Source organism: Taurulus bubalis (genome assembly GCF_910589615.1).
Source record: "Taurulus bubalis genome assembly, chromosome: 21".
Taxonomy (NCBI): Eukaryota; Metazoa; Chordata; class Actinopteri; order Perciformes; family Cottidae; genus Taurulus; species Taurulus bubalis.
In genome coordinates this window covers 4,714,204-4,737,370 of record NC_136609.1, presented here as the reverse complement: position 1 = coordinate 4,737,370, position 23,167 = coordinate 4,714,204, and the positions used below count along the sequence as shown (strand labels likewise).

At 40.1% G+C, this 23,167-nt stretch overlaps 1 protein-coding gene across 4 annotated transcripts in view; it reads left to right on the top strand.

The window, feature by feature from the left end:
- Positions 1-6,846: 6,846 nt before the first annotated feature.
- nlgn4xa (neuroligin 4 X-linked a) overlaps positions 6,847-23,167 on the top strand; it is a gene marked incomplete at both ends in the record, with an annotated part of 81,944 nt that continues 65,623 nt past the window's right edge. The window contains 2 exons of one of the 4 annotated variants that reach the window (XM_079236952.1): positions 6,847-7,297; positions 18,266-18,325. In XM_079236952.1, coding sequence (XP_079093078.1) covers positions 6,847-7,297; positions 18,266-18,325 — 511 coding nt within the window. Of the gene's footprint in view, positions 7,338-18,265; positions 18,326-23,167 lie in introns of all 4 variants that reach the window. The other 3 variants (XM_079236954.1, XM_079236953.1, XM_079236955.1) reach the window with 3 other exon arrangements.

Below are 23,167 nucleotides of genomic sequence, written 5' to 3'. Positions count from 1 at the left end.
GTTCTCATGGCAATTGTAAAAAAAATTTTATGATGCTGCAGTTCAATACCAAAGCTTCCTGGGAATTTAGGAAAGAACAAAATCTACTACAAAAGGATAATCATGGTATTAGTATTATTTATAATATATATATATATATATATATATATATATATATATATATATTTCTTTCAGTCGAGAAATCCCTGTCTTGGCTCTCAGCTCCAAGCTTCAATATGCTGTAGACTGATTCCAGTATTTGCAGATCTAAAATGTAACAACAATAACATGAATAGATTAAGGAGTCACTGTTTCTCCCCATCATTATATTTTCTGGCAGTAAACTGGATTAGCACCTGGTCAAAATGGGCAACGTCCTCAGACCCTCAGGGATCTAAAGGCAACAGATCCACCATGCAATTAGTTTGTGGTAATTAAATTAATTCCTTCTAATTAAGTGACTAAAGTGCATTATGAACTGAAATGATACGGGTCTTAAAGAAAAGGCCTTTGTTACCTAAACGTATACACTACTGTGCGTTCATGCTGCATAAATGTGTGCTTAATAAAGATACCACAAACTAATTACATAATAATTATGAAATAACATTTTGTCTGGCTGCAGGGGACTGTAAATCCTCCAACACCCATGGAGTACTTTAGCCATCAGTCCATAGTCCTTTACAAATCTCTCTCTGATATCAGCACCATATACATTCTTATGCAGATGATTCCTGAATTATTCAATTCTAATATTATTCAATTAAGCCAAACTACATGTTTGCTTTATAGAAGTTATCTTATCACATAACTTCAGTGAAACTCAGATCAATCAAAAGTTTTCATCAGGGTCTTGACTTTTCTTCACATCGAGTCTCTTTTGATCCCAAGATAAGTTTTTGAATTGTGTGTGATTTTTGTTCAGTCCTGCTTCCAGAACCTTTGTAGCATCTCAAAAGTGTTGTTAGCTATATGCAAAGCACAAAGAGATAGTAATCCATACTTTCCTCACATTTTGATCTTTACTACTGAAACTGCACAAAATAGTTATTTAACTGTAACAGAAGAGATACATAAAAGCATTTATTATAAGGTTATCAGTGACTGGTTCTTGTTAACAGGCTCATTAGAAGTTTGTTCATGGACACAAATCAAGTCCAAGAGTTAGCAAAACACTTGTTTATCACAAAGTACAGCAAGTATTGGGAGATTTGTACATATGAGGCCACACATCAAAATCTCTTCTAAGAGTTGCACAAAGTTAGGCATGGGCTAAAACCAGTCCTGCATCAGAGTAGGACTGAACGTTATCATCTTCTCTTATAGTCACTTATGATGTTGTAGTTTTTCTGATAGTTACAGTTTTTATTCAACAATTAAAAAATATGATATGCGTACAATAGAGCAACCTTCATACGTGTGATTTGTAAATGGTGGGTTGACCGAATAAAGGGAGACCTACAAAGATACATTTGTCTTTGTATATTTAATAGGCTTCTGCACAGAATCAATCAACAGTTGACAATCAAGCGACTGCCCAGGAATCCTTACCAGAGTTTTTATGGGCATCAGGACAACAAATCAATAGACATTCATGATATGATTAGATATGTATAATCATACAAAAAGAGGCTTCACTTATTAAAGATCATGGGACTTTCCAAATTGAAGCCACACTCTTGGCTTGAAAAGATGGGGAAAAGTTATTTCAGTTGTACATCAGTGTGGTACACAGATCAGGCTTTGTGATGATCAACACACTTAGTATGTAAAATCAGAAGTTTTAGTATGCCCCTCGGCAGAAAGAGAGTCAGATGACAGCGGTTCAGTCCAAGTTCAACGGGACGGTCATAAGAACAGTAAAACATTAGCATTTAATATAAAAGTGAATAATATTTTTTTCCTCTACTACAGAAACAGTGGCGACAAAGTAATCTGTGTGGAATATGCAACCATTGTGTAATCAACATAGTATTTGCTTAGCAGCCTGCTAAAACTTGAGCCACGCTAGCACATCTTTGAGGTTGTACTTAGACAGTAGTACTTTTATTGACATGCTAACTCCAGCATGCTTACTTGCTAACAATGACAATGTTACAATCCTGATGTTTAGCAAGTATAGCCTAATGTCTATCGTGTGTTTTGATTCAGCGTGTTCATATGTTAATGTTTGCAAATTAGCATTGAACACAAAATACAGATGAGGCTGATGGGAAAGTCAGTATTTTGAAGGTATAAAAAACAACGTTGTAGACAAGTTAAAGTTTTCAACGGATGGCGCCAGATGTAAAGTTAAGGGATCACCAAAGTTATGAAAATTAGGGAAACATAAATGTGTGTATCATGAGAATCAATCCAGCTGTTGAAACGTAAATCATGTCAACCTCAGAGGGAAAGTCAGGGAATCGCCTACGTCAGTATAGAGGGACCATGAATGTCTGAATTTCATGGCAATCCATCCAACATTTGTTGAGATATTTCAGTCTGTGTCAAAGTGGTGGATTTACTGACAGACAAACATTGCCCTCCATTGAGCCACACAATAATAATGAATAGATTTACAAATGAAAGTAGTTGGTAAATTGAGTCAGCTGTGTGGTATAATGTGGTCAGCTCTCTCCAATACATTTTTTTTTTCAATTTTACGGCCTGGAATAGTGCTGCATCTTGCAATCAATGTTGCAAACTCATTGAGGACTGTAGAACCTCTCTGTAGAAAACTATAATTACTTTTTGCGTTAAAGATAATGTGTGTGTTTTTGTAGAGCAAATCCAGCCTAGCAGACATTATCTGCAGTATAGTTTTCAGGGCATTTTACTGAAAAATTCAGAGATAGGAATAACTGAAGTAGACATTTAAGAACCAATTTTCCCTCAAAAATATTTTTAAGGGCTTATTTACGGCATTCGTGAAAAATCCCTTCTCTTCCCATTGCAGGCTCCACAACATTGTTAGCAAAGCAAAAATGATTAGAAAGGTTTTGTCTGTTTTGCCACTTTGCAGCTGTCAGACATCCAGACTGAATTCATTTTGCAACATTAGCTAAAGATTTATGTAACTTTGTGCAGTGGTGTTGCACGATTCATGTAACGTAGGCCTAATCTGTGGTAGGCTATCTTTAGGATATGGCTAGCACAAGTAGGTAATGTTTAGCTTGGAACATGTAGCTTCCATTATGCTAACTCATGTTATTTTTCTCCATTTGACAACAGACCCTATCTGTTGGTAGTTGTAGTTTGTTTTGTTGAAATATTCCAAATTGTAATTTTATGGGTTATTGTTGTTCGGATGATTAAACTAAATTAGCTTATATGTGCTAATGTTAGTTGTCACTTGTTGCCACAATAAATATACAGTCCATTTAACATTTATAGAGACAATGAAACCATGTGTATAAATATATGTATGAACATTAGCGTCCTTACTGTACGCATGCCTAGATGATGCTATTTTGAGTGATGATGGAGCACAACATTAGCATAGTTTAGACTAATCTAATGGATCCAAACACCTTTTAGAACACATGCATTTTAAATGTTGTTTGCTTGCCGTCATTTTTTGTCATCCTTTATATCCCCGTATATTGCAATACAACTTCAATAAAAACTGTTTATTCTGGGTTCATACAACCGTGGTAAATCAGCTGACTTTTGGCTTGCGAGAAACAGTGAGTACCACCTCTGGGTGATATCATGAGGACTTTTGGTTTCTCAGGGTATCTGAGAATTCCACAACATTACAAAGCACCGATAGTGTTTATTTTGGCCATGCTAGATTAAATCTCACACAGAGATAAAAGGCATTCAATTTGGAGCCGCTACATTTTATTAAATGAAGAACTCATAACCATCATACTATTTTTAGGAAAAGTAATACTTTAGTTTGGCAGCTGTCTGAAAGCTCAATGGATATATAATTTTTTTTCAGATTTTTTTTTCCCCCTGAATCGTCTACATACATATGTTTTCAGTAAAACCTTTAAAGGGTTGCTTCACATAATATACAAAACATACTTCTAGGTAACCTATGTTCTAGGATGATTCAATTATATAATTAAAACATTAAAACAAAGTTGGAATTATTCTACATTGTTATTAGGCTCAAAGCGGATTGAGTTTTTACTGTTAGGGTTAGGGTTACTGTTTACTGTTAATACCGTTAGGTATTAACAGTTCACACTAGTTATAATTCACTTTTAAAAAAATCCCTCAAATTCCCCACAAAAAACAGCTAGTTGCTGTTGTTTATAATCAACGGTACTGAAACAGGACGAAATACTACTTTTTTGGGGACTATTTTTAATGGCAGATTAATCCACATTCGGCGTTCCAGTGAGTATTCGTGACAGCAGGGCCCTATTTCTCGTACCTGGCTAAACAAAGTCAAGCAAATGTCCTAATCTCCATCTTAAATTAGCGAGATGATTGACATCAGGCTATCTGGGTTTCTTCACGGCTGATCCGCGCTGAAACGTCTCGTTAATTCTAGCCAGACGTCAGTCATCTGGATAAATGCGCCCGCTCCTCTTCAGAAGGGATAATAATCGAGCACTGACACCATGATGTTCTAACAGTACAATGGCAAATAAACTCAGAGGAACCTCTTTTTATTTCTCTAATGAGAAGCAGGAGATGATCATGAAGGCATATGAGGAAGTCAATACCGTAGTCATTCACAGCAAACGCGTTGCGAATATTCCAACGTTTTTGCAACATTGTTGCTGTGAACGCAACTTTAACAGCGCCCGCTGCGAGACATAAGCGTCGCAAATATATCAGACAAGTTAAATGCGTCAGTGCTGGGAAAATGTATCGGCTAATTTGAAGTGCTTCATCACCCAAATCAATCAGATTATATTTACGAATACATATATACTTATGAGGATATATGTACTGTATGCACGTATGAATCATGTATTATATATGAGTTTGAATATGTGTGTGGGCGGATCAGTATGTATGTATTATTCATAATCAGAAATTCAATCAATTGAAGCAGTGAAAATAAATTGTGTGTGATTCTCTGTATTCTCATCACGATCACCTTAATCATGCTCTACAATAATGATATGTATGGTGTACTAATAGCACTGTCGTATAATTATAAGTGCTTTCAACACATCCATAAGTTTCTGAAGCGCTAAATAAACTTAAGAACAGCGGCTTGCAGCGGTGATAGTCTATGTCTGAGACGGGCGATCAGCTGCGCCTGTGGTGATCAATGTCCGCGGCTCGAGAAGCTCTCGTAAATAAATTATTTCTTGCCGGCAAAAACTATATCGCCACGTACAGGAAGTCATGATGATGTAAAGGATGGATCCTGGCGATCTGAAAGAACTCTCTCCCTATAAAACTAATATAACTAATATCGCTCCTTCATCAATGAGGAAGGGAGCTGCCTTTTTTGTCCGTGGCAGTGGCCAACTTATCCAGTGAATTTCAGTAAGCCTGCCCGGGAGCAGGTTTAAATTTTTGGATGTGTTGCTATGGTGATTTATCTAAGCTTGCTTCGAGAAACCGAGAAAGCCTGACCTACGTCATCTTATCCTGACAATTAGCCCGCTAACTCAGTAAGCCAGGTACGAGAAAAAGCGCCCAGGATGGTTTATGTGGCATTAAGCCAAAATAAACTTCAGTGTGTGTTCATGGTAATGAAGGAACATGTCAGCCAGTGCAACAATGGAGCTCATTGATGTGTTTTTTGGACAACAGTGGAGCGGTTTGGCAAGAAGATAGAACCTATCAGGCTTCATATACACTCACAATACTTGTTTGAAGACTACATTCATTGTCAGTTGAGGACTGCACACAAGTCACAGCGTAGAAAGAAACATTTTGAATATCACCTCACTTTTCTTTGTAATTAATCAAGAGGCCTTTTGACAAGTGCAACTGTCTAATTTGTATTAGGCTATCCAAGAGCAAGAATACGACTGGCTTTGTTCCACAGACAAGTCTGTCAAGTCCTTGTGCACCCATCCACAACGCTTTCTGTCGGCTTAAATGCACCCTGTGGGGTATGGAAGTTATATTAAATTCTCCCTAAACGTGTTTGTTGAGGACTAAGAAACATGTTGAACTCATATTCAACTAATGAATCACTTTGCTTTTGGTTTTCCTCTGCCACCAATTGTAAAAATGTGAAAGCTTGTGAACCCGGTCTCCATATCTAAAAACATTCACACCAAAACCGATGATATTGCCTAAAGGAGGTATGTATATGATGAATAGTTATGTGACTTACTTTGAAATGCATGTGGGATTCATTGTTTACAAACAGAGCCAAAACCTTGGGTTTAAGAGTGGCTTTTTCAGAGGCAATGATGTGATGTGGTTAAAGTAAAAGTTAAAACTTGTTAAAGTCCTCAGTTGATATTGTTTTGTCACGCTGCTGAAGGAAGGTCTGGGATCCATCCTCTGGAAACCTTGAAATGATTCAGTTCATCCAAAAACGGTTGAGACATTCATAGAAAACCTAAAGAATATATTATGTGTTCAAACTGGATTAAAAATAAAAGTACCATCCCGGGAACCGCCATTGTTAAAAACATTGTAGGATAATGGTTGGACTGAACCTTTCGTCTTTTTTCTTTTTCTTTTAGGATATTCCATCAAGCTGGAGCCCAGGTGACCACAAGGCATCCTAGGATCTCTCCGGTTCTGGACAGGGGGCTTTAACAGCAGGTGCCAATCTCCATGCAGGCTCTCAGGATGGGGAGTTCTGAGAAAGCTGCTTCGTTTGGCTGGGGCTCCTTCATTCAGCTCGCAGCCTGAGGAGGAAGCATCTCGGTGGAGGGGCAGGGGTGGGCACCGAGGACCCGAGCGTGGACCATAACCACGACCTGCCAGGCTCAGCACAACAGCAGCATGTCAGCGCCTGGAGGCCCTTCATGGATGTGTCGCTCCACAGCAAAGGCCAACCTTCTGCTGTGGATGGGACTGGCGTCCATCTGCATGGCCGCCGTTCAGTCCCAACAGCAACCAGTGGTCACCACCAACTATGGAAAATTGCGGGGAGTGAAGGTCACATTACCAAATGAGATCCTGGGTCCAGTGGAACAGTATTTGGGGATCCCGTATGCACTTGCCCCAACGGGGGAGCGGAGGTTTCAGCCGCCGGAGCCACCCATGTCTTGGCCGGGAATCAGGAATGCTACTCAGTTTGCTGCGGTTTGTCCTCAGTTCTTAGAGGACCGCTTTTTGCTCAATGATATGCTCCCTGTGTGGTTCACCGCCAACTTGGATACAGTGGTAACCTATGTGCAGGAGCAGAGCGAAGACTGCCTTTACCTAAACATCTACGTGCCCACAGAGGACGGTAGGTTGACTGACTGTGTTGTCTTCTTTGACCTCTTCCTGTATATCTTTGTGTTGTTCCCTGTCTTATTTCTCACTTGCCCGAGCAAGTCTTCCCTGAACTTCAAGGCCGTGTTTCACTGAAGGCCTCACAGGAAACAGAATGCAGCGCGTTTGGGATTCATGTTAAAACAAATGTCATTGTTCACCGATTTCTCTTTTCTTCATGGCTCCTACTAGCGCTATTACAAAATCAGGGTGTTTTGCTTCAACACCATGATCATTTAAAGGTGAAGTCATTGTAACACAGCTTGTCATATCTGCCTTTCTAACCAGGACTGGACTGCCCCGGTTTTGACTGTGTGGTTATTGGATTATTGTTTAATTGGTTAAGGGAAATCCACCACTAAAGTTGAACATGAATGAATATGATGAGGACCTTTCTATTTACATTTTTTTTTTCTCGACAGAGAGACAGTCAGACTGGAGCAGGGGACATTACGGTTGTATGGTTTGACCACCAGAATACATTGTACGGCCATCTGGATGCTCCAGCTGCTGCATTTTTATTCCAAAGTCTATTTGTGGCATACATTCTTTATTGATCACTATCAGATTCTTGGATGGAAGCATGGTGTTGTGTTTTCCTTTGCATATAACATTTAAATCTCAATTCATCACATTGCCAATACGCAACGATACACAAACAAATATTTCCCTAAATGTGATTGTGGGCTGGGTGACAATAAACACTTATAAACTAAAAGTGGGAGAATTGGGAAAGTGGATTGTTCATGCAGGATGCTCTTCCATCCTTTTTGTGGAGTTTCAGTAAGCACCATCTGACCTGCAGCAAACACTTTCACTACTGGAGCTCATTAGCTCCGCATGGGCAAGTGTCAAAAGTACTACAGTAAATGAACTTCAATGAATTAATAATTTAGAATTGGTAAATCCAGCCATCCATTTTCATATGCAGGCCCAGGCGGCACTACTTAAATTAATTATAACATGAAGACATATTGTTATACTGCTGTGGAGTTCTGAAAAAAGTGATATAATAATTAACTGTAAGCCATATAGTGTTACGCCCGGCCTAGGGGAGCCTGAGCGCAACATACGGACGGGTCTCCCCACCTCCCAAATTAGGACCAATGCTGCAGAGGAGTAGTTCAATTATGCTTTTATTTTTCCACCAGGTGTCATAAATTCTTCAGGGTGAGCCTGGCCCAAAATAAACAAAACAATCTGTGCACGTAATCTAACTTCCCTACCACAAAAGGAACAAAAGAAAATACAGGTGTCTTACCTATCTCCCTACCCGAAAACAGGAGAAAACACAGCTAAACAAAAAGGGCTTCTCACCCCTACCGACACTCTTCCTAACCCCACCACCCCAAGGATCCCTCTTGTGCAGCATGGCCCGGTTGGAAGCTGGAGAGAGAGAGCCGGCCCCACAGGTTCCCTCCTAAGTAGCCGTCCAATTACCTGCAGCGAATGAAAAAGCACTGGGCAAGGCAACACATGTCACAACACCTCCCCTCAGGCGGGGAGGTGAACAGCACTAAGGTGGGGCTTCTTTCCATGATGCCCTAAGTCATAACAATAGTTACTACAGGATTTCAACATTACATACTTTAGATAGTATGATCTTGAAGCAGGTAATACGTTGCATTATATGTGGTATTAAAAAGTATTTGGTATTCAGTCTTACGTTTAGCTTGATGAACCCTGCAGAATCCCTGAATTAATTTATACTGACGGGTAAATGTGGATGTGTTGAGGTATCATGAACTTCTTGCTAAAGTAGATAGAACATACATATAGAAATAAGACGCTGCTTTAAACAAATTCCTGGTTCTCTCTGCAGTTGAGGTCAATAAAGAATCTATCTGATAATTTACAGTACTCCTTCGTATACATACTGTAGCTTAATAGGATCGTGGGTTCACGGCCCTGAGCAGAATATAATGAAGCTATAATGTTTAGTCTGCTGTGTGCTCACTTACAGCTGTGATTGCATTATTATGCATTGATTGGCTGGTTATACAAAATGATTCACAGAGGTCATGCTGGAAATGCTTGATTATGGAATTGATTATATGTGGTCGACGCTTCGGAGCAATTTGATTACAAATGTTTATATTTTTGATTGGCAACTGTTAATGAAGTCCAGTTGAAGTCCGGTTTTCTCCTCGCTCTGTAAATTGCATGTTCATATCTCCTCAGACAGAAAAAGAAAAAACATAAATCAGTGGGAGACGTGTAGTTTATATTTTGGGGTATTGATTGTTTCTCCTATCTGTGTATTAACTTGTCAGAGCGGTTGGTTTTTCATCTGCGTAGATGGAGAACTTGTTTTCCAGGGCTGCCAACTCCACCGTCAATCATGCAGGTGCACTAACACCCCATTAGAGGATGAGAGAAAAGGTTAATATTTATACCATCACCCAAAATAGCTTCTTTTTTCCTTTGAATTATGAAAACAAAACACTATAAATCATGATTAGTTGGGCTTAAATATTGGGCTAAGTCATGGACAACACACAAATGCATACAGTGCATGTTTTTCTTTTACAGTGAGTAATGTGTCATAACCTCTTGTGATTAACATAATGGCAAAACTAAGCATGTTTCTGGTTTGTCTAAAAGAGAGGAAATGCGTAGCCTTGCATCAGGACAGAGCTCTGTCAGACCAAGCTGCTTTGTACTATGACTGATAACTGTGCTTTTAAGCAAGAGTGATGCAAGATTTAAATAACAGCACAGAATGGTTCTGTATTGCTATCAGGCCAAAGGCTCCTCCATAATTGCTCGTTTCCTGCACTCCTCTGTTTGAATGAGCATGTGTGGCTGTGGGGAGCACTTTACCCACCCGGGTCCGTGTTCGAGACTCAAAGTGTGTTCTGTAAAAAGCACAGTGTGTTGAACGTAACCTGCAGGGGTCAGAGGTCAGCGAAAGCGGGCTGACAGGGCTGTTTTAAGAGGAAGCGGGACAGTATCCTCTGGAAGGATAGTGAAGCACATTAACGCGTGTGTCAGGCTGAGATCTTTGACAGCTGAGAGCTAAATTTGGACTGAGCTCTTGAGTACATGGTAGATTAAAAAAGTGCAGGAGAGGGATAATCTCACAATCCTGTGTTTTTCGGCGGCTTTTCTCAAATGATTCAGTGTCTCCAAAAAAACAAAAAGTTATTGTACTCGAGTAGAGCACAATAAATCAGTGGACAGCAGTGCTGTATGCATAAACATGTATTTTTGTGCCTGTTTTATGTGCATTTAAAAATGGTGTATCTTCAATAGCCAAGCCAAGCAGCGGGATATGCGTTTCCACTCCAGCCACACAATAAGGGACAGCTAAACCCAGCTTTGTGGTAGCTTCTAACTGAAAGTCTGTGGTTTGGATTTAGGTTTCAGTCCCACATTCCTGTCTGTCCTGTCATATTAGCCATATTTTACCGTTTACTCTGGATTTTTTTCAAGGTGTCAGTCTCTTGCGGGTCTTCATCATATGGGATGTTGAGGTGGAGGGGACATGTTGAGAATGGGAGAGGGCCCATGTGTCGACTCTTCTAAAAGACAGTGTCATTCTGCTGCAGTCTGGCCTCCATATTCCTTTCCCTATGACCTTACTTATAAACTTTTATTCAGGAGATCTTTGATGTCCCCAGTGATCCGGAACTTGTTGTTTGGGAAACATGTTAGAGTCGTTGCTGAAACATTGTCCACATGTATACTGGGAAGTATAGACATCCCCTCAATCTCTCACGTTCCACCAGTGACCATCTCCTGGTTCTACTAGGTGGTCGTAGAATGCCGCTGAACAAAGGACATTTGGTGGCTAGAACTGAACCAGGTTGTGATCAGACCTGTCCAGAGGGGGAAGGATGTGGACTTCTCTGACATCAGCATTGAGTAAATGCATTGTCTTTATTGTCTCTGATGGGGGTTGGCAAACTTTGGGAGGTTTTTGATGTGCTGGCAAGTGCCTTGTGTATAAAGTCTCCAGAGATTGGCAGGAAGACATTGGGGTGTCCGCTCGGCTGTGACAGTGTGACGTCACAAATCTGTGCCTCGTCGGCAGAATGCAGAATGTTAACAGCGACAGCAATAACAGCGACAGATAATAGGGACGCAGACCCAACGCTAAAGGTTTTGTGTTGATGCCGGGCTACAGACATGTTCCTCGACATGTCTGTGGTGTCTAGGGTTGTACCATCTTTAATCGCTCTCTTCTCAGCCAGTGCTGGTGGCGTCAGGGTCCAGGATATGCTTGTGCAGCCTTGTCTCAGTGAAAGACTTTGCATTGCACTCCCTATGTTCTCTCTGACTCCTCACCAGGACCGTTAGCTTATCCAGTTTATTTGGCAAGATATCTCAAATTCCCTATGATGGAATAGAGATACAGCTTCTCTCTCCAGTTCTTTGCTGTTCTTAAACTCCCCTCTGTAGCCTTAGTGTTTCCTCCTGAGTTCACCTGCAGTCTACAGTTCCTTCCCAGGTACCTTTGCCAATCTTGGGCTGGCAAGGTGTAAACAAAGGATCTCTGTGGCAAGCACTGATGGTTCCAAGACAAAAAAAAGTGTCTTAAACAACAGGAGTGCATGGTGGTTTTGTATTGCTAGCTAGACCTAACAACTACAATAGTAAATACAAGTAGATTGGACAGCACCTGAAACATAAAGTTTACTACACATCTAACCAATCAGTTTTATGTTGTTTCGCCACAATGGATAAATTGAGAGCAGTTTGGTTTCTAACAGTTCAAGGTATTTTCTTTAAAGATCAATTATCTCTTCAAACAACCAGACTTTTGATACCACCACAGTAGCATTTTAGGAACTCAACCGTAGGGTACATTCTTTTATTTAATTTGATTAGCTGGAACCAGCAATTTGGCCATTCTGGCTTGGAAAATATCTCGGGCAATCTTTTAGTCAACTAATAAATGAATCGCAGGCAAAATGCAGTCAATAGTTTTACTTGCCCAGCCCAAATGTATTCAAAGTCATAATTTCTGTGCATTTGCAACTGATTCCTGTAATATCATTCAAATTCACTCCTCTCTGATTTAATGCTGTTGTTGTATGGACAAAGTGTCCAAACAGAGTGTCCAAAATGGCATAAACTTCCAAAATATACTGCTGTTCAGCACGGCCACTATGACGTTATCCTTTTACCAACAGGCGTTGGAAAGGTTTTCATCAGGCGAAGCATTGTGAAACATGACACACAGCATTAGTCCGGGCAGCACTATGTCTCCAAGCTATTTTTAATGGATTCTTGAAAGCAATGGGAGTCGGTGTGTGTTTGGAGGCGGGGTGAACCTGTAGGAAAACATACGGTACGTGAACATCACCCATAATGGAGTTTTGAGGTGTTCACCTACACACAAACTAGGATGTGAGGCTTGCCCCACATCCCTGGCTTGGTACATGGAAACATTCTGGAATGCAGTCTATTATCTGTATCTACATAGATACAGATAATGGACATCACATTATTTTCCATGATTGCAAATAGAGACCCAGACGTGTGAGGAGAAACAGAGGAAAGCCAGAATAGTGTATCTTACAGTCTGAGCTCAGCGGGGAGTGACATGTCTATCCAAGTTAGAGCTCCCCTCGCTGCCCATCATCTTTATATCCCCCGAGTTGGCCTTTTCAGAAATCCAGTGTTATGTCAAAATATCCTGCGAGCTGAGGATCAGGGAGGGATTTATAGTTTTACTGCACCTCAAGTGGGTTGACAGATTAAAGCGATGCCTATTCTTTGTCATCTGATTTGAAGTTGAGAGAGGAAATCCGCCACTGTCTGCGCCTGAGTATGCTCAAATGACTGTTTTGTCACAGCCTTTTAGATTTCCAGCCAAATCCATTGGCCGAGCAGACAAGGTGCCGGCTGTCTGCAACTGAAATGCCCAGGAGCTCTTTTCATGTGTGTGCATGGAAAGAGAAAGCGGCTGTGAGGATGTAGATGAAGTGTGGAAGTAGAGAAAGAGAGGCAAGTTTGGAGAGTGTGAGTGGTGTTGAGGCAGTAAAGCTGGCTCCATCCGCCTCTGCAGTGTCGCTGCAGACTGACTGGGGAGGTGGCATGCAGCTGTAAAGGGAAGACGTTTCCTCAGAAGGGCATTCTCAGGGAGGGACAATGCCACGGCCGCCTCGCCTCGATTTTTTTAATTATCGACGTCTCCCACATTAGTTGTGTTTTACTGCTCAACTCAGCTCGAATGTGAAAGCCAGTGCAGTGTTAAAGCTTCATATGCTCTACCACAGGCCCACCAAAAGCTTAATGTTTCACCGGCAGCCATAATTTATTCCAAGCTCCCAACCCAAAAACGTTTTTCAGCTTTTTGGGCAGCATTGCAGCGAGCTATTCCCTAGATTAAAATGCTCTTTGCAGCACTTCACGGGCGTAGATAAAATGAGGTAAGCCGAGAGAAGAAAAAGTCTCTAAGACTGCATTTTTCGAGTCACTGCGGTTGAGTTTTATTTACTTGCATCTTGATGCCAAACACATCAGGTGGTTATGTAATATGCAGGGTGTTAAGTCAGCACTTTACTGTGTTTGGTGGAGCCCACAGCCCACATCTGTGCTCCATGCTGCCGCAGTCGGCTTAATAATTGTTTTGCCTCCTTTCCGCATGGTTCACACAGTTAGATACCGCATCAGTAACAACTATAACAATACAATGTTAAAATGCTCATTTTACTGCAGTGACAACTTCCATAATTTCTGTGTTGTACACAGGACTTGACAAAATATGATTAGGTTCTAAAAACCCAAAAACATGAATGCAATAAGTACCTTTTATACAATCACAGGTGCCAATTATAAGCAATGTACTTTTTTCTGGACTCTTGCAGAAAAAAAAATTCAAATTATTGTTACACTTTATGGCATTTTAATAAGCTTACCTGTACCGTGACAACTGCTTATACAACATATACCGCCCTCTTTACTTACTGCATTTTCCTATTTTTTATTTCTTTTTAGAAAAATGCAACTATTAATTTTTGGGCAGAGAGAGAGAGAGAGAGAGAGAGAGAGAGAGAGAGAGAGAGAGAGAGAGAGAGAGAGAGAGAGAGAGAGAGAGAGCGAGAGATATGTAATGGGTACAGTGTATTTTCCAGTTTTTATATTTTTACGTTTCTGGGTGTAGAAAGCGTCATGGTTTATATTCTAAAACCACTTTGAAATATTGATTTCATAAGGTGCATAAATATCTAAACGTATGTATTCTGATTTATTGTTGTGCATATATCTGTGTGTGTGTGTGTGTGTGTGTGTGTGTGTGTGTGTGTGTGTGTGTGTGTGTGTGTGTGTGTGTGTGTGTACACACAGCCTGAGCAGATGTGCATATTCACGCTCGGCCTAGTTCCACTGACATGGCACCAGCCTGTGTTTGTGCAGCTTGCCCTCTGACTATTGTGCAAACACTCCAGCATCCAGCGATGCTGCCACATAATGTGCCTGTTGAGACCTATTCTCCACCATGTGTTGATCAGTGAATGCTACAGCACACCATGGAGGCTGGAGCACAGGGAGACAAGGAGATGATACACTCTGGACAGTGTAAGAGCTCAAGGACTATTGGGCTGCATGAGCACTTTTATTTCTTTATTGTATTGCAAAAACTCTTCATAGCTAGCTCCACTTCACTCCAGGGAAGCAGCAACAGGAACAGAGAAGTGCAGGAATGAGTCCTAATACCTGGAAATGAATCAGCGTTTGCACTCTTCCCCTTCCCTTGTCTCAAAGGTTTTTTTATAAGATTTTGGTTAGATTTTTTATTTGTTTTATGATATAAAATACGTCAGTAATTACCCTCTTGATCCTTTTAAGTGTCTTGAGCTGGTTGCTAAATGATACTTCAAAACGTGATCACGTCGACAAGTTCGCCTTTATATGCTCACGTTCAAAAATGATAAAGTGTTGTTCAATGTGAAGAGTATCTTCCAAAACAAAATGTGAGTCACATCATCGTTTGTTTGCCACAGAGTCTATTTAGAGCAAAAATACAAAAATCCAGTTGAATATCCTAACCCCATTCTTATTTGAGCCCGTATTACAGGAAATCTCACATCTTAAAGATACACTTTGTTAAAGCTATTCGTATTTTTGACAAATTGTATTTTTTCATAAATCAACACAGCTCACTTGAGTTTGAAGACATCAACACTGAGCTGCGAGAACACTTGTGATTTGTGTGTGTTGTAACACAATCAGAGTGCACGTTTAAAGGAATGATTCAACATTTTGGGAAGCACTTTCTGTTAGAGAGTGAGATGAGAAGATTACATTTCCTGGTGGGTTAGTCTTGTGAGGGCTCAGTTTACATGCTGAGAACAGAGCGACACCATTGTCTCACATTACAGGTTCTGTCCGCATCTAGCAATGAGGCTTCATGCAACCAGCTTAATCTTGGAGGATCACGGTAGCCGACACAGAAAGGCAAATATCCCTCTCTAGAGCCAGTTTGTCCGTTCTGGGCTACCGTAGACACATGGCGGCTGGCTCTGAAGAAGACCGTCTCCATGTGTAGATACACGGCTCATTCTAAGGTAAATAAAACAGAGGCAACTCATTAATTTATTTATTAATGACTTTTTGATTGACAAACATTTAGTTTCAGTTTGAATTGGGTTTTATACAGAGCGGAAGTCAGGACAGAGTTAGCCTAGCTTAGCATGAAAACTGGATTCACATGTTTACTGAGGTATCTGAGGCTGAGGATCAGACAGTTGCTGGATGGATTTGCGACCTAAAGTGAGCTGTCGCAGCGAACAGCCAACCTTAAACCCACAGCGGATCAACAAAAGGTCTTGAACCATCATCAACAGTTGTTTGTCTGAAAGGACAAAGTGGAGTCATGCCACTGCCATTTAAAATAAGGCCGCCGCCCATTCTAGTCCAACAGGTCAGTGCTATCTGACGGGATGGAGACCTGCCAGTCAAAAGGAAACAGACACAGTACAATGGATGTTTTTGTCTGTATTGCGTCTCAGATGTCTTTGTTAGCTCAGCTGTTTGCTGCTGCTCTTCTGTGTTTGGCAACCCACCAGCTGGCTGGGAGATCTACCATTACAGGACCTGCACGTTCATCACGCAGTAACTCACACACACACACACACACACACACACACACACACACACACACACACACACACACACACACACACACACACACACACACACACACACACACACACACACTCCCTCCCTTTAGGTCGGACAGATTGTTTTATCTCAATTGATTTGAGAGTTCTTAGAATTATTTTTAGCTTACTTCCTGCTTAATTACATCAGTGTTATTATAAACTTTCCTGAAAGTTGGAACTCTGACTTAACTTTCTGCCCTTCTTCATCAAAGTCAGACATAACAGGAATACCACGCCACTAAATGTAGAACGCATTCATACAGAGCGTTTGTTCCATGTAGTATATGCTGCAGTGAGCTGTGATTACAGGGTCAGTTTACAGAAACAAAACACCTTTACTGGGATCTCTCCATGCAAAAATAATTGTCTTGTATTTGTCCGGGCTTTGAGATATTTATCTCTTTAAGAACTCTGCCTCCACATTAACACAGTGGCGGTGAATGAGATTTAGTCTACGACACAAAGCATTAAAGAAATGTATTGTAAAAAAGAAAACTACTGAATAGGAATATCGAGTGTCCCTTTTACTCTGAATAATTCACAGAATGCACTTTTAATAATCAAATGGATGGTATTTTGGTTGAAAGTAGTTTCAGTGACCACTGTCACACAACTAGACTCATTACGTTTGCTCATGTATTTGCACATCATGTAAACACATGTGTCGTGATCCATGTCGATGTGCTCTCATTTACAGACACACATTTAACTTAAAATAAACAAACAATACAACTTGCTGGTATGTCAAATGTATTTCTGTCATATTCTTACAAATTGTAGGTTGTACAAGGAGACATTTAAAGTCGGTATCTTGAGAGGTCTGACTCCGCTGTTGTTTTCGTGTTTACCTCGGATGAGAGAGCACATCTCTCGTGTGTGATGTTGGGAACGCGCAGTGCCACGACGGAGGATATCCGTCATTCACAAGTCAAAACCTGTCCGTTAGCTGCTGGTTGAGCAGTGCTGAGTTTGATGTTGCTCTTTTTGGTGAGCTCAGTCAGTCCTGTCAGACTGCGCTGAGGGCTGAGATGTTTACGGTGTCAATTATTCACATTGCCGATCTGACTGTCACTGTGTTTCTGACTGCTGAGCTCCTGGAAAACTCAAAAAGTGTGTTATTTGACAACAGCTGGCAACTGACTAAGTCTAAACATTTTAATAGTGATTCTAATATTTCTCGCACTTTTCTTCTGTTTAAATATGTTTAAAAAGTGATTGTAGATATCATTGCACAGAGGCAGGTTAGGCTAAGATAATTCCTGGATGTTCCCTTCATGTAATACTGAAGACTGGTGATGGTGATGGAATCAATATTCTCGTCTAACACTTGGCAAGAAAGAAAATATATACGTCCACAAATGAAGAACAATTCTTTTGGAATTTGGATGAAGCGATTATTTAAACACTTAATATGATACTTAGCATGCCACTAGTAGGTGTAAGAGAAGGGAACTGGTATATGAAAGAAACAAAGGATAAATATTTGTTTGTATTACATATTTGTAAAATCTATAGTGGACTCAAGTGTTCACGTTTGACATGAGAATGAAGGCGTCATGTGACTGATCTTGAATCATCTGTTCTGTGATTGAATGAGTCTCTCACGGAATCGTCACGATGTGCTGCTTGTTGGTCAACGACACCAAAGCTGTTCACAATGAATTTGTTCCCAATTGTTTTTTCCTCACGCAGCACCCAAACCTTTTTCCATACATCTTTGTCTTGATTTTTTGTCTTCTTTTTTGGCTGAAAAAAAAGAGATCTTTCCTTTTTCTCTTTTTTTTCCTTTTAAATGTTTCCCCTTATTCTACTTTTCTCCTCAACACTAGGGGCCAACTCAAACACGCAAGGCGCAGATTTCAACAGTAATGGTGGTGGCGGTGATGAAGGTACTGTCCTATCTTTCCCCCCTTTTTGACCAACAAAATAAAAGCCTGACACTTGTGCATGACAGCATACCTGCAGACCTATTTTTTTTAGTCAGTTTCTTTTGACCCCCCCTTCCCGTCTCTCTCTCTTTTTTTTTTTTTACTCCCCTTGAAGTGCTTCTGAGTGCACTCAGCTTTTTCTTTTTGAATCAACCTCTTTCCTCTTTGGAGTCATGTAAACCAGGAGGGTCTCGTCTGAGGAGGGAGGGCTCCTCTGAACAGGAAGGAGGTCTCAGTACTGCCAATATAGATGTGATCTGAATCCAGCTCTGCATGTGGTTTTGCCTCTTCGGAGGAATTACAATATGAGAACGATCCTGTCCCTTCTCTTCCCTTCTCTACGTTTATTTTTGTTCTGCTTCCATTGCTTGGTGGAGCATGAGCACTAACCCATGTTGTTTTGACAGTGGAAATTTGTTCACGAGTGGCTCGGGAAAAGAAAGAGAAATCTCTACCGCATCTTTTTTCTTTCCTCTATTAACGCCTCGCTCCCCTGCATGATAATAACCAGAGTGCATTATTTCCTGGGCACTGTGTTGGGAAATCTGTGGGGACTGAGATGACTGGAGGTGAAAAGAAGAAGTTTCAGTTAAAGGGCACCATTTGTCTTGAGGGGGAGAGACGTGCAGGAAACGCTGCTTCACTTCTGAATCACATGGGCAGTTGTTCAATTCTTACGGATGTTGCTCCAGAGAGTGATATTTGACATAATCCTCACCGTGCATTCTTCTACATGAGTTAGCATTAGCCAGGCAGCTACGTGAGCTGCCTGACCAGGGGCCAGTCCTTAAAAATAAGGGTTTAAATGCATTCTTCATTGATTTATAAATGTCAGAGCATCCACATACCTTTTCGGACCAATCATACAAAAATAAACCGTCTGTGACCAAATCAAACCAAAAAATATGAATTAAGTCACTAGTTCTCCTCATGATAGACATATTTACAGTATGACCTCTGCCGATGTTAATGTCCTATACTTGTGTTATATTAAACAATAACATGCACAAAGAAAGATAATCCAATTATATCCCAGCTCAATAATATTTTACAATAAGACTTATTGTCATTATGTCATTTGTATGTAATTTCAGTTTCATTTCTAAAAGTCCTTCTTCTGAATTAATGTTATTTCAAGATGTCACTTTTAATTACAAAGTAGTTCATTAGTAGTAATTATTGTATATTCTACAGCTTTGGTATGTATATTTTCATATGATTGTTTAGTGCTTTTCATAAATTGTTATGTTTGAACACATTGAGTCTCCATACAGATGGTTAGGGCCTTGATTCATATTTATTTTCATTCTAAATGGCATGAAATGACTGCACTTAAGGACTATTGCTGTCTATCCACCAATATACATTACGCATATTTTCAATAAAATACAATGTTTTTGTAATCTCCACCAGAATACACGACTGCCAGTGAAGAAAGCACTAAGAAAATACTTTTACTCCATAAAATATAACAGAAATGTAACAGAACAGAAATGTGCTACCCCCACAGTGCAAGACATTTTATTAAAACAAACTATGTCAACATATGTCCTAATTGGTTTAGATGGAACTCTGTACTGTATTTAGATTTGAACCAAAGGTGCGTATGCATTTGTATTCCATATGCACAACATATTTCCATTAATTGTGTGACAAAGTAACCTTTACAAGCTTGAACCTCTGACATGCTTGTTAAAGTGATGGATAAGTAGAGATAAAGTATGACAAGATAAGTGTTGTTAAAGTTGTTGGAAAGCGCAAGTAGCACAGTGAACAATTACAAGATGGGAAATGGAAAATGGATTTACTTGTATCGCTTTTTCTAGTCTTCCGAGTAATAGGCAAGGCCAGTTCATTTGTATAGCACATTTCAACAAGGCGATTCAAAGTGCTTCACATAAAACCATTAAAAGCATCAAAACATAATGCAGAAGAAAACATGAGGTGTAGAAATTGATTTCCTTGAATCTGGTTCAATTAAAGGCTTCAATCTGGATGTAAAAGAGCTGAGGGCCTGCAGCTTTCAGGGACCTTATTCCAGATATGTGGAGCAGAAAAGCTGAACGTTGCTTCTCCATGTTTAGTTCTGACTCTTGGAACAGAAAGTAGACCTGTCCCAGACCACCTGAGGGGTCAGATGGTTCATAAGGTAGACCAGCAGCAGATCACAAACATACTTAGGCCCTAAACCACTTAGTGCTTTATAAACCAGCAGCAGGATTTTAAAGTAAATTATTTGTTTGACAGCAAGCGAGTGCAAAGACCTCACAACTGGAGGGATGTGATCCACTTTCCTGGTCTTAGTGAGGACTCGAGCTGCAGCGTTCTGAATCAGCTGCAGCTTTCTGATTGACTTTTTCAGAGGCCTGAGAACACACCGTTACAGTAGTCATGCCTCAACAGGATTTGGAGAAACGTGTCCATGCATTTATCTTCAGTAGACTTAAGTCCTCTAACCCATAATAAAAATGTACACTGCTTTGCCGGAGATTGTCTCAGTACTCTACTGAGCTGTATCAGCTGTCTTCAGCATTGTAGTAATACAACTAAAGCTTTGGCTCTGCTGCAATTTAGTGAGTAAAACACATATGTATTATCTGTAGAAGTAAATGTAAAGCTTTCTGTTGCTTCATACTATTACTATGCTGCATCACACTATCATTTCTAATAAATCTGAACCGTCTCTGCTGCATCACCTGCACAACACTGCTACTGTAATGAGCTGCTGCTGTGCTAGCTCAGGTGCTAATTACATGCAAATTGTGAGCTGAAATTGAATAAAAAGGCGCAGTGCAAATTTGCCCCGCACTATTACAGATGTAAATCTGTCCCTGCCAGTTCCATAGCTAAAATTGTTGCAATAAAGGATCACAGTGGTGTTATTATTATCTGATGAAAAGACTCTCTGAGCTCCCTATCCTGTCTTTGTTTCTCAGCTCTCGCAATTTTTCTCTCTGGGGACCCACTTTGTAAAAATGAAAAACCATTGCGACCCAATTCACAACAGGTCTTATCTATTCATGGTGAAAACTTTGTTTTCTGCAAGTGTTATTGATGAAAAAACAAAAAACATTTCTTATTATTTATACATGAGATCAAATAAATGCATTTAGACAAAGTTAGCAGGCTTTTGTGGTTTTCCTCTCATCAGTAAAACAAACAGAATATACTCCAGCTCTTAATACCAGATTCACTGTCAATTATTAGAACAATACCAACATTGGTTTGTCTCTGCACATGAGAGACCTTTTGTTGACATAAAGAGAAATATAGAGTGTCATCATAGAAATACTTTATTGTTAAATGGACGTCACACCAGATTGTTACAATAAATGCCAATGACTCCAAAAACAACATAATATGACACTTGAGAGAACCAACAACAGGTGCACGTTGCGAAACCCTCGTGTGTTTGTTTGACCCATCCATCCACCTGACCTCCCTACTCTGACGTCATTGTTCTTTATACTACGTCACATGACTTCCTCCTTTGCTCCCGTTATAAATACTACGGGCACTCAAATTTGCAGCCTAATGCATTTTCATTCCATATGTACAACATATTTCCATTAATTGTGAGACAAAGTAACCTTTACTAGCTTGAACCTTATTCAAATGAAAGTGATGGATAAGTAGAGATAAAGTACGACAAGATAAGTGCTGTTAAAGTTGTTGGAAAGTGCAAGTAGCACTGGTGAACCATTAAAGCTGTAAAGTGGAAAGATGGGAAATGTTAAATGGACTCACTTGTATCGCTTTTTTCTAGTCTTCCAAACAATAATAATAATTTACACTGCATTTGCCTGAGATTGTAAATGGACTTACTTGTATCGCTACCATTCTGACCATGGTAATGGCCAATGTAATGCATTTATAAAGCACTTCTCAAATCTTAGCGGCCACTCAAACACAAGCCGCCAGGATTCACCCACACATTGGCTGCCATACAAGGTGCCATCTGCTCATTAGTAGAGCTAAACATCCGCTCGTAAAGGCCAGGGATCAAACCATTGACTTTCTCATTAGTGGACGACCGCTCTACGCCCTGAGCCACAGTCGCCCCACAATAACCACTTGAACTTTCAGATATTTGAAAAATGACAACAGTTTATCTGTAAAAACCTCAATGCTTAATTTCAAGCTGCATTAGTTCATATTATTGCCACACTATAAGACACAACCTCTTACGTATGATCGTCCAATAAAGGATTTGTGTTTGTGTCACGCTTCTTTTACCTTTGTATTTGGTCTCCACCAACTCCAAACAAAAGATCTACTATGCTCCACTTGGTGAGAACGAACTGAAACCCTGAAGTTAAAACCAAAATAATGAGCTAAAAGAGGCTGAAAAGCTCAGTAGAGCTGAGAGGAACGGGTGATAATTATCTGTCGATTAGTCCCTTATGAGTGAAATTGTTCGTGTTACACACATTTGATCCTTCATTAAATTATTGATTAGTGCAGCTTTAATGTTTTGTTTTATCACTTTAAGTTGTAAGATCAAAATCAACCAAAGTTTAGAGCTTCCAGCTGAGGAATAAAGGAAAAGTTGCTTAATGTGGATGTGGATGAACGATTGAGAGCAAGCAACAGGATTGATGGAAGATGTTTTTTATTTGGAGAAACTCCTAATTTCTATCAGCTACATGCTAGCATTTGACCACAATATCCTTTGTTTGCAGTGGTCGTCCTGTGGTCTTTGACTTAAAGTGACGATGATAGATCAGAGCTGGTCGGCCATTGAAGGTGGACTTCAGGCCAAGAAAGCCTGACCTTTTAGTCTCGAGGATGGATCAACCTCCA